Source organism: Camelus dromedarius, chromosome 17 (assembly GCF_036321535.1).
Source record: "Camelus dromedarius isolate mCamDro1 chromosome 17, mCamDro1.pat, whole genome shotgun sequence".
NCBI lineage: Eukaryota > Metazoa > Chordata > Mammalia > Artiodactyla > Camelidae > Camelus > Camelus dromedarius.
In genome coordinates, this window is record NC_087452.1 from 6,287,398 (window position 1) to 6,306,042 (window position 18,645).

The window sequence follows — 18,645 nt, forward strand, 5'->3', positions numbered from 1 at the left end:
ATGAAAATTTTTTCTTCATTCACTTCCTCAGTACGTAAATGCTATTAATTTGTGCATACCTAGCGGTTTTACTGAACTCTTGTTCATTAAGCTCTCCAATTGATTAGTCAGGATCTCCTAGCTATACACTCACAGAATTTACAAATAATGAACACTGTGTGCTCTCCTACCTGAATAGTAATACCTTTTATTTCTATACAACTTTAGCTTTTAGGAACTTAGAATCTTTAACATATCCTAGTATCTGACTAATTTCTATAACTTTCATAAACCCTTGACAAGAAAGAATTTTGTGAAGAATAATGACAGTAATAATTCCTATTAAGGGTCTGATACGGCACTTTATGTACATTATTTAATTTAATCTTACATTAAAACTACAAAGCAGGTATTACTATATCCATTTCACAGATGAAGCTCAGAGATGTTTTGTAACTTGCTTAACATCATATAGTCTTAGTAAAGGGTAGAGCTAGTTTTCAAGAATGTTGGATTCTTTTTACTACTACAATCTGTCTCCTTTTCTTAAGATCTCCTTGATCTTTTTGAAAAAAAATAAAACAAAATATAAATAATTCCTCAGGATTTACACTGACTTGTAGCAATATACCAAGTTGTGTTAGTGTACTGCTTGGTTTTAATTAAATATTTTTCTCTGTTTATGTTGCTTCTAAAAGGCAAGGTGTGTCCTTTGGATGTTTCTCACTGCTAGAGACGAGAAATTCAATAAAGGCTGGTGACCAACAGTCACCATTCCAACCAGGGCACACAGTAACAAGGGCATTTTCCCCAAGTCTTTGCCAGTCAGGACATGAATTGCTAATACAGCCTCCCTTTCCCAAATTCAAACACACACACACACACACCTATGCGTGTATACTAGACAGAAGACTTCAGTTAAGTTGTATTCTCACTATATTGTAAAAGCTGCCAATAAACTGTTAATACTGGTGGAACTCTGGTGCCAGTATTTTTTCATATTAACCTAGTTTGAGTAAATCTCCCTAATCTTCAGTGAAGAAGAGAGTAACATATTTTAAATACATGGTATTATTTATCTTCCAGATGTTCTACACTGGGAGTTTATTATCCTAACGTTACACATGCAATAATTCATAATCCAATCCAGGGACAGAAGAACAAACTAAGTGAATAACTTGAAAGAAATATTTTTAGTAGCCTACTTTTTTCTAAATACAGTATTATACATGGAATTTTAATATAAAGCAGGTATTACCAGTACCAATCGCTTTAAGTTCATATTTACTCAGAAAGGCAACGAACAGTAACAAATAAGTGGTTTTTATGAAAACTTGAAATATTATCATGTTAGCTATAGCCTTGCATGACCTTTGGCATCTTATTTATTTTGGTGTTTCGTTTTGATTGTAATATTCACAAAACTGATTTAGAGATAAACTTATGAAAAATAGAGAGGATTTTCAATTAAACTAATATTGGCTAGGAGAAACTGCACAAGCCCTTTTGAAAACAACCAATTCATAACAATTTCTCATTTTCGTCACTCATCCCTTGTCCCTTCAGCCAAGTCCCTCCCAGTTCAGTTACCTATGATTCTGATTCTCCTGAAAGTGCCCCACATCTTTCTTGCTTATTTCCCCTCTTATAAATATGGATATAGATTTCCTAAACTTACTATTTTAAATGTATCTAACCTTTTTACAACCATTTCTGCTGTTATCTGTACACTGTCTAGTTCCTTCTTTGTCGTCCTGGGAAAACTGATCCCTGACTTGAGATCTCTCTCTTCCTCTGTAAAGACAGATGTAAAGTAACTATTTAGAGAACAATACTATTTCTTTTTTATATCAGACTCTAAGTATTCATAGTGAAATTTTTAATGTAAATCCAAAATAATCACTGTTTATGTATTCAGAGAGGTTTGAGATACCTACCTGCATTGTCTTTGCAGATACTAGACGAGTTACTATTCTCATTACTTTGGTATAGGTGCTGAGTTCTAGTCTCCTGGGGTACAGATGATGTTTGGGTCATCCCTTCTTCCAAGGCTTGCTTTATCCAGCGCTGTAATGGGAAAAGAACCAAAGAATTTTCAAGCATCATTTAAAACTATTTAGTACACCTATTTAAATGCATTAACCAGGTCATTACATATCAAACTGGTGAGAGATGCAATCCAACACATTCCATTCAGGTCCATAGTTAAGTTACTTTTTGTCCTGTGTTTCAACATTTTAGAATTCTGCCCCATTAATTCCTTGTATAGGGCATAACTGAGAAAGCCTGGATTACACATAATGAATTGCCATTAAAAAAAAACAACCAATAAAAAAAGATTACTATTCAACTTTTCATATTGCTTAGAATGGGATAAATGGGAAAAGATAAGTAAGAAATCTTAGCCCTTATTTAAGAGACTCTGATCATATAGGATAAAACTAATATATAAAATAAGGATGTAGAAGGAAGATAAACGCTCTCTTAAGAGTTGTCTGCCCTGTGCTGGGGATATCTGAAGACGTAACAGAAAAGATTCACAGGAAAACTTTGGATAAGAATAAACAGCTCTTCACTACAAGTACCAAAATACTTCCAGAAGATCTACTCTCAGATGGACTATCCCGTAAGTTTTTTCACCCCATCAAGTAGTTTGGTTAAATTTTGCATGAATAATACAAATATCCAGAATAAATGACCTTCTACAGAAATCAAAAATGGGAAAAAGTCAAAAAGAGCTCTCTAATCAGTCACATTTTTTTGGTACAGAATATTGGAATCTAAAATGATGGAAACAAATTTAGGTCAGAAAGTAAGTCTGCAAAGATTAGGATAATAAGACTATGTATCCTGTGGAAGAGAGAAAATTTCTTACCTGTAATTGTGTTCTCTTAAGATACACAGTTGTAGGTTGCTCACCACTCTGTGGCTCTCCTGCCCTGACATAAGACAGATCGAATTTTGATAAACATCAATGTCTGAGTCAGACCCTACCCCAAATAGGAAGAGCAAAGGTGATTATAACTTTACACCTTTAGAGAACAAGTATTACAGGTAAGTAAATAATCTCTTTACCAAAGAGAGCAATTCTAACAGATTTACCCTCTTAGGAACTTAGGAAATAATGTGAGGAAAATTTCACCAAAAAAACTTTTACATCATATAAATGGCATTGTGGTCTGCCAAACAAAAACAAAAATATAATTAAAAGTGTAAGAAGCGTGAAAGGAGTTAAGAGTGAATACGTATCTAAAAGAGAGATTTTAACAGTCAATTGAATTACATCAGTATTTCAGGATATGACCAGGTCTCTGAAAAGCCAAAACAAGACCAAGAATGAACTGTTTTACATACAGAATATTGATATAAAGATGAACTGTCAGAACCATGCTCCTTACACCTTGGAAGAGACTTCAGAGGTCACCCTGGCCTAAGCATTCCCTATACAGATGTGGAAAATTAGGCCCAGGAGGACAAAATGAGTGAAAACCCTTTGTTACAGATATCTTAGTACAAGTTTTTCTTTTCAGACCAGATGGCAGGACTCATGTGGAGTCACTGTACTTTCCTCTAAGAAAAGTTAATTTCTTATATTTCCAGTGTCAAGTAGATGCACCCATAAAAGAATTCTGGAACTGATGACTACAAAAAGGGAAAATAAAACCAGGACAGGGGCATTCTAAGGAATAAGATGCTGCTCAGGTTAGGTTAAGGTTGAACACAGCAACATGATCAAATTCATTCCTCCTGGCTCTATTGTAGGTCTACACAATATTTTAGAGCCCATAAAGAAGGAACATGAACATTTGTTTGTGTCTAACAAGTTCCAATCACCCCTATGGATAACAAATTAACTTTAGACAATCTCTCCAAGTTCCAGCTACAGTTATTAAAGTCAAAAGAACGTTTCTTCCTTCTCTGAAACTCTCTGTTGAAGAGGTTTTTTTTGGGAAGCTTAGAGATAGCCAGAGAATTGTCTTTATGATAGGGAAAGAGCAAGAAACTAATTTGTGTCTTAGAATCTAAATATCTGGACTGAAACTTGGCCATGCCTCTTACTAGATGCCTAACTCTGGGCAAGTTCCTGAACAGTTCTGAGCCAAAGTTTTTGATCTGTAAATTGAAGCCAATAATCACAACCTTACAGGGTTGTCATGAATGGTAAGTGAGATGCCTGTGAAGAAAGGTTGTAGCACAGTACTGAGCACACATGCTCAGTGAGGACTTGTTCAACTGAATTTCTGTGCTGTGTATAGAGACACACAGATGAATAACCCTACAGTGTAAATAATGAAATATCAATGCAAAGCAGTGTTTCATTTTCATTTGGGATGGGAAACCAAATGCCTCATACTTATCATGCCTACAACGTTAAGTTTAGAGATTTAGAGAGAACAAGGAGGGAGACTCCTGAAAGGCCTGTTGGCCACTTACACATGTTTCCATTCCAAAATAACAAGTAAAGTAAAATCCAACAAAAGATATACCATAACAGGCTTGTTGGCGTTCTGTCAAATACTCTGTAAGAATCTAGGTGCAAATATACATATACAACTTTACACTGTGTTTAACTCATGAAGCCTTTACCTCCTTTAATCAGATATAAAAGAGGAAGCCTATTAGGAATACACTGCTTGAACTACTCACATGGAGGACGGTTGCTCTTATCTATATGTTTAACTTATTTTCCTCTCTTAGGGATTTTAGAAATTTATTATAATTTTGTTTAATAATGGAAATCTGAACTGTAAGAATACTTTCTAAACAATCTAAAAACTTGTTTCCCTCCCCACCCAGGATAAAACTGAGTTCAATTTCTAATAAGACCCAATTTCATTAATTTTGCCCCATAAAGAGCCACATTCTTGTTTTGTAATATAATCCTGATTATGTTAACAGCAAATATCAAACCTATGATTTAAACTTAAACAATTTAAAAAGACTCAATTTAAGTAAGGTAACTTTGCTATAATTCAGCATACTTAGCCTGAACTCTTCCAAAAGACTAATACGACACAGACAAAAGAGCAGTGTGTATAAAGCAAGACTAAGGATGGTCAGATACACTAGGAGAACATTACATGGCTATGAGTTAAATGGGATTTCTAACTGTTGCCAGTGGGGACACAAAGATGTGATACAGATACAAGTTCTAAATCATAACCAAGTAAAAAGAGCTCCAAGAAATGGACTTATATCAGATATGAAGTCATATTCGTACACATTTTAGATTTTCACGGAACTCTGCTACTTGGAAAAAAGCAAGATGGGAATATAAAGACTGTAATCTGGCATCAGAATGATCAAGGCAGCATTCAAAGAGGCTAGCCCATACTACTTGCAATTCAGAGTTCACTATTAACCTGCACTAGACTGTCTACCCTACTTAAAGGACCAAAATAAGAAACTCTAGTATCTGCCTTGATAAGACACTTCAACAGTGAACAACCTATGAAGTCCAGTACTATGTCCAGCCAAAGACAGAAGAAAAGGAAAGTTTCTTTCAAATATATATTAAGCCATCTCTTGACTTGCTCCTCCAAGCTAAAGACCATATTTACAGCTTCTCTAATTGTTTAATACTATGAAAATGTAGTTGAGATTTTGAGCTGTTACTCTTAATGAGGGACTGAGCTAAGTACAATAGGAAGATTAGTTCTGCATGCCATACCAGAGTTAATGCAACTCTCCAATTATTACAGAATAAGGCTAATCATAATGCTCATTAAATGGCAAATACTTTTTTTTTCTTCTCAGATAATCTCTAAGATCCAGGATAAGGGACTTAGTGGAATAAAGTATCTTCAGAGACCCAACCCTCCTTTATCATTCGGGCAAATTTCCAGACTTACTTTTGTCTTAAGATAGCTGTCATTGTTTTCATTTCTAAACCCTGAAAGTTAGTCATGTTATGCCATTATACACAAGCCCTTTCAGCAAGTATCTCACGGTCATATTTCTCTTTAGGATTCATTCAACTTGGGAGTTTTCCCCAAATAAACCAGTATGTGACTCAAATACTTAGGTAAGATGTGCAATTAGGAAGACTTTCTTCAGTGTTTGCTGCTCATTCAGTGTAGTGCCCTTCCTTTGTGCACAGATCCCTGCTGCCCTCCTCCCCCTCCATATCCCACACCATTTTGGCTCATCTTTCATGCCCCCCTCCCCCCAAGAAATAATATCTGCTCTTTGGGAGAAGAGAAAAGCTTTAAGTTTGGAGGAGTCAGGGAAGACCTGCCTGGAGTTGGAGACTTCATCACATCAAATAATCTACATGCAGCATCCTCATGTACGTGATGCCAGTGGAGGAGGGCAATGGCAGACACTGAGGAAGGCAGCCTGAATCCAGATCTGAGGATAAGAGAAAAGGGTGTTCCAGGGAACAGACTCTACCTCAAAGGAAGACCAAATGAAATGATGTCCTATACTTTTAGAAATACAAAAATGACATTATAGGTCTGAGGGAGTGATCGATTCTTGAGAGACACCTTTGGAAAATATGCAGGACTTCTGGGAATTAGGAAAGAGCATTCCAAAAACAAACCACCATCAAATACTACTGCCACTAGATCCAAAAACAAAATATAACTAGAGAGAGGAGAGAGAGGCAGAGAGAGGGGTGGGGGGGATTTTACAGTGAGTTCCAAAGTACTAGGGAATAAACAAATGGTCCAACTTGTCATTTGATCAAGGAACAGAAACTATGCTGATGGTAATAGGATTTTTCTTCTGCTCTCATTCAAATGATAACAGCGAATGAATTAATTCAAAACACAATTTGATCATTTTTAAACCCGTGTAACAGGGCTCTAGAGCACCTGGGGCCCAATCTCACTCAATAATCACAAATGGACATGTTAACCAATACACAAGAGCACAAACAGAATGTCCCTCCCTACCCAGTCACCAACTGCTATGTGTTCTCAACTCAGTAACCACAAGGGCTCGCAGAAAAGACAACAGTGAATACTCACAAACTGAGCACCAGAAATGCAGCATACATCCCACCTTAGTCTCACCGACTCTGGATGCATCAGCATTCGTGGCTGAACAACTAACTCATTATAAACTGACAAAGGCAGAGTGTGGCTATCTAGAGAATGTGTTAGATACGTCATGATTACAGGCACTCTAGGTTAAAAAGAAAAAACAAACAACCCCCCCCCAAACCAAAAAACAACCATGTAAACACAGACATACCTTTTTACAGGAGCTGAATGTGCCATCAGGCAGAAGCGGCCTTCGACGCCTCTCAGGGATAAAGGGCGAGCCAAAGCGAATGTAGTGTTTGGGGGTGGTGCAAATTAACGGGGAATGGATAAGACCGGGTAACATGTTCAGGGTCGTTGCCAGTACAGTTGGGTCCGTGGTGATACGTAAAGGGCACTCAACAGGGCATTCTTGCTTCTCTGCTTTGTCATTCAACCATTCTGTAACTAGATACTAAGGTAAAAAAAGAGATTGTCAGTTGATGCTGCAGATGTAAAAGTCAGGGGTAGCAGTGTGGCTCATGAAGACAAACCTCATCTAGAAACTAGGACAGAGGTAGATTCCGCAGCTGCAGAGTATGAACTGCGCACTCAGAGCACAAGCGTATCTTCTTTCACCCTCTCCATGACCACTACAGGAGGAATACTTTCAGCTAGCAGCAATTTAAACTCTGCCTAAAAACTATGGGAACAAAAGTAAGGTAGCGGGATGGCCTTAGCCCTACGCATCTAAGCATTTTATCTAAAACTTTCAGTCTAATAATACATAAGACTACTTGTTTTTCTTCTGGAGATTACAGGTCCTTTCACTTTACTAAGCCATAGCCTTCGCCATACGATACTTATGAAGATGTATTTGTAACTTACCTTTTTGGTTTTGGGGTATTTAGATGCAGCACGGTTGACGTGGGATCCAGTAACTGATACCACAGTTGGGTCAGACCCTGTTAATTGTCTGTTTTCTCCTGAACTGTCTGTGTTTCCAGCTTCAGTAGGAGTTACTGAGCTGTTATTTCCTCCCTCTTCCAAGGCAGCTTGTGACAACTCTGCCTGCTGTGCAATGGCCTGTTTCTGACGCTTTAGTCTTTGGGCTGAACTGGTCCGGTACCGAGAAATTCGACTCTTCGGTCGGGGCCTAGAGGGCTTTGCTGGAGGTGGTTTGGGGACTGGCTTTTCTGCAGCAACATCCTGTAACAAGAGCAAAGTTAATGGCTTACCAGAAATTTTTTAACACCAACATTCTACCCAGTTTCCTATTCACTTTCAGCATTTTGAGTATTTACTGGTGAAAAAAGTGACCATTTAAAAACATTAATTTCAGGTGTAATCCTTACAAAAATTTATACATTTAAATAAGCTAAAGAGGCTATAGGAAGATGTCTCAGTTATTTTTTTTCTAGTAAGTATTCATAAAACAGGTCAAAAGTCAGTTGAAAGTTGCCACCTAATTTTAGGGTTCTTAGCAGGGAAGATTAATTCTTCTCTTTTTTTCCCCCAGACACTAAGGTTTTAGCTTAAGGTTTAGAATTCATGGCCAGCGTAGGTAGGAAAAGGGAAGATTAGTTAATTCTGAGAATCATATGAAAGGTCAGGTGCGTAACTGTGCTACACAGAGGGCCATAGAGAAGCCAAATGATTTTTATGAACTCACCACCAACAATTTATCTGGCAGAAACAGTGAAAGTTCCATTATAGTCTGAAAGTCTCTAGTCATTCAAATTATGTCTCCCTAAATCTAACAAATCAGATGACTGAAAATAGCCTTGTTTATTACAATATAAGGCAAAGCCAAAAATGCTGATTCTGATCATTCCAAAATATAGGTAACTGACATTAGCAAAATGAAGAGCGTCTAAGGCCTAGAGTCTTTTCACCTTACCCCTGCTTGGGAAGACCTCCGGGTGTTCACTCCAACAGTCTGTGGGGTGCTTGGGATGACAATATTTGAAGCAGGGTTGCTAACTTCAGGTTCAGGGACTTCAGTTTTTGTCTCCTCTCCCACAGGAGTCTCTGAGGTGGTGGTAGTGACCTCTATGTCAGAGCTGCTTTGTTCCAAGGGCTGATCCCGCCGCTTCTTTCTTTTCTCTAAGTTTTCGAAAGCATGCATGATGGCTTCAACCTTCCTATCTTCCCGGGTCTAAAAAGGAACATTAGCATAGAAGGAAGCCTCAGTTAGGAGAAGGGAAGTTTTTCAGAAGTATTATTAACAGAAATTTATAGACATCTATAGAAACTACCAGTAAGATAATACATATATCTTGGGGAATATAACATAAAAACTAAAAATGTTTCATTTTAAATGTTGGAAAGAGTTGTGAAGGATGGCAAGGTCGAATCCAAACTTGCCAAAAAAGTTCATCTATTTTGAAACTTTTTAATACAAAAGAAAAACAGCCATCAATACCGATTCTTCTCTGTACTTTCAGGGTTCAAAAAAAGCCAAGTAGATTTTCTTGAACAACTTCTCAGGGGCAGAAATAAACAACTGGTTTCTGCCACAAACTAGAATTTCTGACTCCATATGACTGAAGGTTTTTTCTTTTAGATGTCAAAATTCGTGTAAACTTATGAAGTTTCTAAGTGAGAGCAAGTAGCCCAAACATTTTGTTCTGACAAGATTTTTTTTGGAAACCAGATTGTTAGTAAGAAACCTCTTAAAGCCATCATGAGATAATGGCCACTAGAGAGTAACGTGCGTGCGCGTGTAAAAACTGTAATGAAATCTACTTTATAGAAAAAGGCCAAGTTGTAACCTAGAGGTGATGGTATAGTATCTCACAGAAGAAATGAGATGATACAAATTCAGAATAGAAGGGGTTCACATGCTGTAGGTAGCAGGAATCAGCAGAAACAAAAGGATGTTAGAAGGTACCCACCCTCCTGCCATGAGCTGGGTTCTCTTGGTCATCTGTAACCTCTTCTTTCTCCTCTTCTGCTTTTTCTTCTGGATTGTCTATTTCCTTTAAGACAGAGGCACCACTCAGCTGTACTCTTAAGCTCTAGAAAAAATCAATCCCTATTTTTTTCTGGTAGCTTAAAACTCTCTAGAACCAACTTCTAGTGCTTTATAGTTACTCATGGGGGGGCCACATGGTAAACACAGATGGTAAATCCCATTCTCTAGACTGATACCTGGAAAGTACCTGAAAGGATGTTCTTGACAGTGTATTAAAAAATAGAGAATAATGAATGCACACCCACCTTGATATGAAGGGTATTAAGTGTTACTATAGATTCCCTATATAAAACAGCATGTGGCAACCCAGCATCCTCTTCACTTGGAGAGGATCAACACCATAGCAACACCCTTTGACCAGGGGAGATTACCTCATGGTCGCTGGATACAGTTACTTTCTCAGGAATTTGCTCTGGTTGCTGGTTGTTCTCTTCAGGAGGCTCATTCTGCTGCTCCATCTCTAGTTCTTTCCGTCGTGCTTTTCTCCGTCTTGTTTCTGCTCCGACGGTGGGCAGGCTTGGAGGAGGTGGGAGCGGAGGGTCTGCAGCATTGGGATTCCTTTTCTGTATAGGGCAATTCCGGTTCCCCTTGTGACATGCACAGTCCACTTTATAATTACTGCTCCAAAGAAACAACCAAAAGTGCCTGTCTCAGTACCCTTGAAAATCAGTTATATTAGCCATTCATTCTCTTGAAATATCAGGATAGTAATTTCCTCTGATATTATCTTTGAATAAGTTAAACAGATATATTAGAGTCCTATGAATACTTTCAATATTCTATGTTTCTCCTTATAAACTCAGCTCTTCTATATATGGTCAGTGGAAAGGAAAAAAAAATCCCCACTAAATTCAATTCTCCCAACTGTCTTTATGCTATTTAGTGGGCAGTGAATCAGTGATCAGAGTCTGCAGTGGCCGTACTTATCTCATATCTATCTTTACCATGTCCTCACTCTTGCCTACTGATTCCCTACTTAATATTAGTAACTTTTCTTCTTGCACTTGTGCAGAAAATCAACTTGCCACATAACCCTTTTTGCCTAAAAGGGAAAAAAGCATCCATTTTACAAAACCAATCACACAATCGGCTATGGCTTGCTACCTGTTTTTCTGCATCGTCATACACTGCTAGCTTACACGATTTAAGTGGATGGGGTGAATCTTTAAATCCTCATTCTATATGATTTATTTACGGCACAAGTGCTATGTAATAACAGATGCTCCTGCAATTTCTAGAAGTGTCTCATACATACCCTTTTAGTTATTCTTGCTACACAGAGGCATAAGCCAAATGGTTAGGAGACTGGTGAGCAGTATCACACTGTAAACCTATGTCTCTGAAAAAAGACCTCAGTCTCTTCTTCCTCCACAATTTCTAGGCAGCAAATGCATTACTCGTGGAAAGATTAGGCAGAAAAAAAAGAGAAGGAAATGGCAAGGAATAAAAGCCGACTTAATGGAATGCTTAATGTATAAGAAAAGGCCATTCATGTCAGGAAAAGCTGTGGCAGTCTTACCAGTTACTGTACTCATAATCAAACGCTATGGTGACCTCGGCGTCCTTGGTGATGGCAGACACAGCATAAATACACAGGTGAATCATACCATCTGCAATCATGTGTCGCACCTGTGGGAATAGGCGCATGGTTATTTATGGTTTATCATAAAGACCAGGAACTTTCACAAAAGGGAAAAAAACCTTTCACCCAAATATTTCCCACTTAGAGTCATGGTAGTCTGCTATTTAACTCTATCAATTCATTTTTAACTTTCATATAATAATAGTTTGAAAATTTATGATACTTCTTGAAATAAATGGGGAAATCTTGAGACATTAGCAATCAGAGTAAGATCACTGCTCTGTTTTCAGGAGCACCAGAGAACTAAAATTCCTTGGTCTGTAATGAAAGCTCTGTGGATTGTCATGCTGCATTTGATGTGGTTGCAGTCATTATGCACTGAGTAATGAACTCTAGAAACGTCTAGAATCTCTCTTATAATTCTATTACCTAAAATGTAAAAAACCACAACCACACATCTTACTTTTGGCCCAATGATATCATCTTCTTTTACACAGCAATTCTTTAATACTACCTCATTGACTTCTTATCCAGTCTAGCTGTTTCTCTTTAGCAAATGCTAACTTGCTTTTTTCCCTTTCTACTTTCTCTAAAGAAAACCCATTTCTTACCCCCATCATATCAGAATAAAATTATCATATTTTTGTTTTTTATCTCTTACAATGAAAGATGATAACCATTATCTACAGACCTTAATCTGGGTGAAGTTTTCAGACTGCTTCTTCAGTTGACTTGTCCTTTTGGTGGTTCCGTTCAAAGAGAAGTTGCTACAGAAATCTTACCTCTGCATTTGGTGTACACGATCTTCTGATGAACCGAGCATCATTACCGAAAGTACGTGCATCCACACACATCTCTACACCATTGAATTTTGAGTAGAAGAGCACAAAGGGGTATGGTCTAGGGATATAATTAAAATTCCTGTAATTCTCAACACAAATAAACAGGCCACCCCATGATTTCAAATATGAAGCATATGCTGACAGAAACAGCAGCAGTCCTTTGCAATGCCTAAACTTGGAAAATATCACAAGCTTGTCTGCTTTTGATTAAAGAACAAGCACAAAGCAAGGAATGCTTGGCTTGGAAAGGAATCACCGCCACTTTACATATTAAACAATTTGCAGATTTACTTGTACTTCTTTACAAATCGCAGGCAGGCATGAGCTTATCTGAGCTGTAATCTTTTCCCCCAAGAGAATTCTATCAACCTGGATGGTTTTTTGCACCCATACTGCTTAATCAGACCCACTTTAGCCCTAAGCTCAATGAATGATGTTCTTACTTTTTGAAGAAATGCCCATTGACCTCAAACTGCTGCCGTAACATGACTTTGCCTCGATACTCTATTATAAGAGTGTCCAAAGCCAAATCTCTTGCAGCCCTCAGGATCTTCCGGTGCTTCTGAACACGAGTGACTCTTCCCAACTGTAGCTGAGCAAAACCAGAATATTAACATTAGATAATATCAACAGCAGCTTAGTGGACATTTAAAATATTTCCTAATTGAGGAAAAGGCATCAATATTACTGGGTTTTATTTGTAAGTTATTTAGCTCAATGATCAGACATTTTAAAATTTGACAAAACTTTAGTTTTTCTAGGAAACAGGCTCCATCTAGTGAAACTGTTACCTCTACAACCCCCAGGCAAGAAAAAGAAAAAAATCAAAGAAAAATGTATGATTAAGATTTTAGTGGCTCTAGTTTTTATGTAAGAATCAGAAAGTACTAGCTAAGCTTTCTATTAATCTTATTAATGCCCACTGAGAATGTATAAAATTTCCTAATTTATCTATTTTTATTAATAAAGATATATAGTTTAAAAATATGTATCTGAACAGTTTCTAGTTACTATAATCTGCTTTTGGTTAAAGATGCTGAATAGCTGGCTAACTCATTATTCTAAGGCCTTATACATTTGAAAGAAACATTGATTCCAAAATATGTCCTCTTCCTGGGTTTTTAAAATCTCAACTACTTATTTAAAGAGTCTTTAACCTTTTGATCCTTACCTGCATTTGGGAACCAATAACTGTATTATTACAGGCCAATTCAGTCTTATTAATAGTGTCTAAAATAGCAGGTTTGCCCACAAACTCCTTGCTAGAATGTAGATGTTGTTCAAGGGCGTTCTGTACATCTGCACTATATTGATTAGTGAAGGCTTCTTCATACTGATCAGTCCATAGTCTTATCCGATTTTCCCATCCCTCAGTTGTATTCTCATCTAAATTCTGTGCTTCAGAAGGAGAATTCTGTAGAGAACAAAGGTCAAGTAGGTTAGGAGAGTCCATGCATAAAAATGGGAGGAAAAAAACAGGCTGAGTTTCAAGAAAATTTGTTTTCACTTGGCAGTGGTGTGGCATAAAAGAGTAATGGCCTGGGAGTCAGGATCTGGCTTCTATTATGGTTTAGTTAACAATGAGCTGTGAGGCTCAGTTTCCTCATTTATAAAGTGAGAAATTAATTTAAATTGCAATTCCATCCTATCACTGTGATTTTATGACCACTTTTAAGTCATAAAAATGAAGCTTATCAAAAGAATGACATCAAGTTCATAAGAAATCTTCATAAAAATGAACAATAGAGGCACTTCAAAATATCACATTGCTTAGATTTCAATACTTATCAAACATCAGTATGCCAGCTCAAACTGGGATAGTTTTACTACTCTCCAGGACAGTTTTTCTATGTGACTTGCCTCCTATAGAAAAAGTTATCACTTTGGAGTGTATCTTTCTAGCACTCTATTTGACAATTTAAAACAGCCACACTCTGAAGAGGTGAGGTTGGGGGAGAGGCATGGGTAGGTGGAATGTAGGAAATGCTGAGAGGTACTCTGCTATACTTCTCTAGCAAAACCACTGTCCTCTGTGACAGTACAGTACTGAGGAAAGGTTCTTATATCTCAGCAACAGCAACCTAAACAGACAGTTTTACATGTGCTTGAGCAACACACACACAGCTTAAGCACATGTTCTCCTCTGTGGTGTTCAAGACTTAAGGTGTCATCAGAAAACAAAACAAACACTGACAGTGATAATGTCATACTAGCGATGACGAGAAGGAAAAGGCACTAGAGTACCAAAGCTATCTGCAAATTCATGTCAACTCTAAACTTGCAAAGACAGGTATAAGAAAATCAAACGTTACTTTCCATGAATGAATGATAGAGAAAACATTTATAGCCATTATGACAACTGCTTTCTTTCACTTTTGTGTCATTAGTTTTGATTGACTGTTGTCTACTATCCTTTCCCCAAGAAACAGGGAAATGGAAGGAAAAAATTAACAACACAATTAACACTTTTCCCCACATTTATCACTGGAGTCCAAAAGGACAAACAATAAACAAAGGGGTCTAAGAAACACCTAACGTCAGCACACTGAGAACAGAATACCACCTGCTTGAGGTGTTAGCAGCAGCTGAGCAAAAGGGAAGCACAAAACCTGAGACTTAAGGGTGCCTATAAGACTGAGGATTAGGGGTGTCCGAACAGTATTCCCAGGTTTAAGCATCTAGTAGTGATACTAGACTTATGACATGTTAAACTTAATGCATAGTGGAAGCCTTTGCCATACTTTTAACTATTGTTCACTAATGTAACTCTGTCTACTCTGCTATTCCATTCTTCTGGGTACTGGAGACCCCATCTCAGTGGGTTAAGAGCAATGGTTATCAACCGGAGGTGATTCTGCCATCAAGGAGACACTTAATTATGAAGTTATCTTTGATTATCACACCTGGGTGTGTATTACTGGCACCCAGTGGGTAAATGCCAGGGATGCTGCTACACAGCCTAGACTAATGCAAAAGATAACCCTGCACCCTACAAAGAATTATTTGGTTCAAAATAAAGTGTCAAGATTAAGAAACTGGGTTCAAAGCAGTCTCTATTATTCTCCAGCAGGGAAGTTACTTTGGGATTAAAAATCAAATAACAGATTCTTCCCATTCTTATGGCTCCTGATTTTTTTGTGGAGTTCCTACTAATAATTACTGAGTACAAAATTTATAAATCAACTTAGAATCCTGATGAGAATCAAAATAAACCAACTAGTATTTTTCTGTTATCTAAATTTTAACATGCTTATGGGGCTATCTGTCAACATCTCAAAACTGTAAGCAATATATGGGGTTTACATACAGTTTTCTGGGAGAGCCAGTCAATAGCTTTCAAAAGGTTTCAAATCTTTGGAGGCAAGTTACACTATTTAGCTAATAAAAGGAAAAGGGGCTTACTTAACAGCTGGGATCAGGAATAGGTCTGCCCCATAAATCTATTTAAGCAAATGGCCCCTTACAGGAGACAGATGCAGCAAAGAAATAATTATGTTCAAGATACCCCAGGATTCTGATGGTTTTGGGCTCTAAGTCCTCTCCCATCTCTTAAAACATGTACAGATCTATTTATAAGTATATGCAATGTAAGGTCTTTAATTTTAGATAAAGTGCCACCTATGTTCTTTTTAACATCAGACATTTACACATTTAGGCATATGAATACTAACAGAATTAGAATTAGACCTTAATTCTAATTAAATTCTTTGAAGCCATAAGTGATGTTTTGGGAAGTATGCTGTCCTCCTATATATATATATACACACACACACATAGGTAAAAGAAAATTCCAGACAGTATATTCAAATCTCCTTTGGGCAGACTCTTTTTTACCACCTAGTAACTAAAAGTCCTTTTAAACCACTGCACATAATTTCTCTGTCCTGCAACCATTATCCAAAATCATGTCTCATAAGCTCTTTTATTTGATAACTGAAGAAAAGAACCACACTAGCATCACCTGATGCTATACCAAACAGACATGCCAGGAGAAAACAGTTCAAAAATAAGTAATTCCAATAAGAATAATTCTTATCAATAATATACTTTCCTAGTGATGCAATTTATCTTTCCAACTGGTGATTTAAAAAGCCCACATGGTGTTAGGGTGGGTGAACAAGAGATCCTGTATCACCAGAAAAACTTCATGCCTGAGGTTGAGGTCAATCACAATGACGGAAAACATCAGCCTCACTTTGTTTGACAAAAAGTCACTTACCCCTGCCCCCAGAAAAGCAGCTAATGAAAAACTAATAAATGAAGGCTGATTACAGAAAGGGAAAATATTTCAGAAAATGGCCAAGAAAATCTACTTTGGAGAAAGGCTCTACGAAAACTGAATGGCAACAATTACAAACTAACGAAAAGCAGAGTCCAAGATTCCCAGACCATCAATGTCAAGAAAGAAGCTGACCAAAATGCAAGATCACAGTGAAGTAAAACACAGCATCAGGGAAGAATACCCCTTACCTTCATCCGCAAGGACTTCCGGGATCCCTCTCGAAATGCCTATCCCAAAGAGGAAAACAGCAGAACAAAACAAAACTTGGTACCAAGAATGACAGTTATACCTATCTGAAACTAAAACTAAGGCAAGAACTAGTATTCTAGTCTGTCCCCTTTTTCCTATATTGTAACAAATACAATGGAATTCCCCGTACTATTATCAAGAACAGGGGTAGCTCAAGGCCAGTGAACTCTGAGGCTAATGCCAGTACTTTCCATCGTGGAGTTAAGTAATTAACAGGGAAGAACATGCATCATTTAAGTCCTATATGCACCCCTGACACTAAAAGAAAAAGTAAACAAAAATGTTAAGTAAGGTTGCAGATTTACCAGTTTTGAAATAAGAAGGAAACAAAGACCAATCCCCTTAACAAGGGGTGGGCAAGTCACCTAGAGCAACAAAGTTGCTGTGATGGGGAAGAAAGAATACAAAACAGAAGAGGTTTCTCCTGGAGACTTTTTAGTTAAGAATAGAGGAAAAGTGACCACAACACTGAGTAAGCCTACACCATTCAAGAGATGTTTCCTGAATTTTTTTGAAACAAGGAAAAAACAATCTATCCAATGACACAAAGTGGGCATGTTCCAGGACAAGAATTTCAGACTGTGTTGTGGGGTTGAGGAGGCGGGGATGGTGGAAGCTAGGTTGGAGGCTGCAGCACACGCGGACTTGTGCCAGGTGGGGCTAGGATTTCATACCTGGGACGGGGGTTGGAGTAGAAGAAACTTTTTGCCAGTTGTGATGGTATGGAGTGGCAGAAGAGAGGTTGATCTACATGTTCATAACACAGATTAGCTGATTTTTGCAAGTAGAGCAAAAGTGGCCCTTCAAACATCTGGATCAAACTTCTAAAAAGAATTCTGGTGCATTCTCAGTTCAAAATTTGAGCTATTTCAGACATATTTCTATATAAGATACTTTTACCCTTCATACCTTGATTTTCTTCGTCTTTGGTGCTGCACGACCCTTTTCTGGACTCTTTTTCCGCTTCTTGGGTTTGGTTCTTCTAACAGTTAAGGTGATGCTTGTAGGTGTGTGCTGTGTTGCTGTATACAACACAGTGGAAGGAGAAAGCTCCTCATCCCAGCTTTCTGTTGCACTGCTATCCCCACCTGAAAAAAGGTTATTTCATAGTTCACGTTGTACAAAAAGCCTCAAATGTGGTTTAAAAGCAGCTTATTCCTTTTGATCGAGCCTATATCCAGCAAGTCATTACTTCTAGTATTAACTCTATCATCTGTAGGACATACAAGATTCTTCCTATATCACTGGAATTAAGCACACAAATCCTGTTCTACATCGCATGTATTTCTCCCCTTGTATTTAGGCCCCCAAGCTTCATTACCTCAACGCACATGTAACAGAAAAGGAACTGTTTTTGTGTATTTGTGTGTGCATGTGCTTACAAGGAACATTTTGGATGACTACAGGGCTAAAATGTTGATTCTAGATACATTTAATTCACAACAAGAGAATTACACAGTGACTTCAGTTTCATTCCATTAGAAGAGCTGGGGACCATGGGAACTTACAAGAGGGGTTCTTGGATGAATATTAAAATCACAAAATAGTATATGTCAAAATATGGGCCTAACCCATCTTCTGCTCACCTGATATGTTGTCCTGCTTCCGCCGATGAAGTCTAATAACCTTCCCCCTGCTCATTCCCCTAAAGAGGGAAAATAAACTTAAAGTAGTCCTTCCAACGCATGCAGCACATCATCGCACACATGGGAGAAGAGTCTCTGCATAAACTACCCCCTTCCTCCCACCTACCAAATGTTTCCAGG

The 18,645-nt window shown here is 37.8% G+C and overlaps 1 protein-coding gene across 17 annotated transcripts in view; it reads right to left on the reverse strand.

The window, feature by feature from the left end:
• SETD5 (SET domain containing 5) overlaps positions 1-18,645 on the reverse strand; it is a 72,085-nt gene that overhangs the window by 16,125 nt on the left and 37,315 nt on the right. For 10 of the 17 annotated variants that reach the window (XM_031470797.2, XM_031470803.2, XM_031470796.2 and 7 more), the window contains 13 exons: positions 18,466-18,524; positions 17,789-17,967; positions 16,819-16,857; positions 13,520-13,762; positions 12,792-12,940; positions 12,289-12,406; positions 11,444-11,553; positions 10,296-10,542; positions 9,845-9,967; positions 8,848-9,105; positions 7,836-8,156; positions 7,180-7,422; positions 1,917-2,046 (listed from right to left, as the gene is read on the reverse strand). In XM_031470797.2, coding sequence (XP_031326657.2) covers positions 1,917-2,046; positions 7,180-7,422; positions 7,836-8,156; positions 8,848-9,105; positions 9,845-9,967; positions 10,296-10,542; positions 11,444-11,553; positions 12,289-12,406; positions 12,792-12,940; positions 13,520-13,762; positions 16,819-16,857; positions 17,789-17,967; positions 18,466-18,524 — 2,219 coding nt within the window. The remainder of the gene's footprint in view (positions 1-1,916; positions 2,047-7,179; positions 7,423-7,835; positions 8,157-8,847; positions 9,106-9,844; positions 9,968-10,295; positions 10,543-11,443; positions 11,554-12,288; positions 12,407-12,791; positions 12,941-13,519; positions 13,763-16,818; positions 16,858-17,788; positions 17,968-18,465; positions 18,525-18,645) is intronic. The other 7 variants (XM_031470806.2, XM_031470808.2, XM_031470807.2 and 4 more) reach the window with 3 other exon arrangements.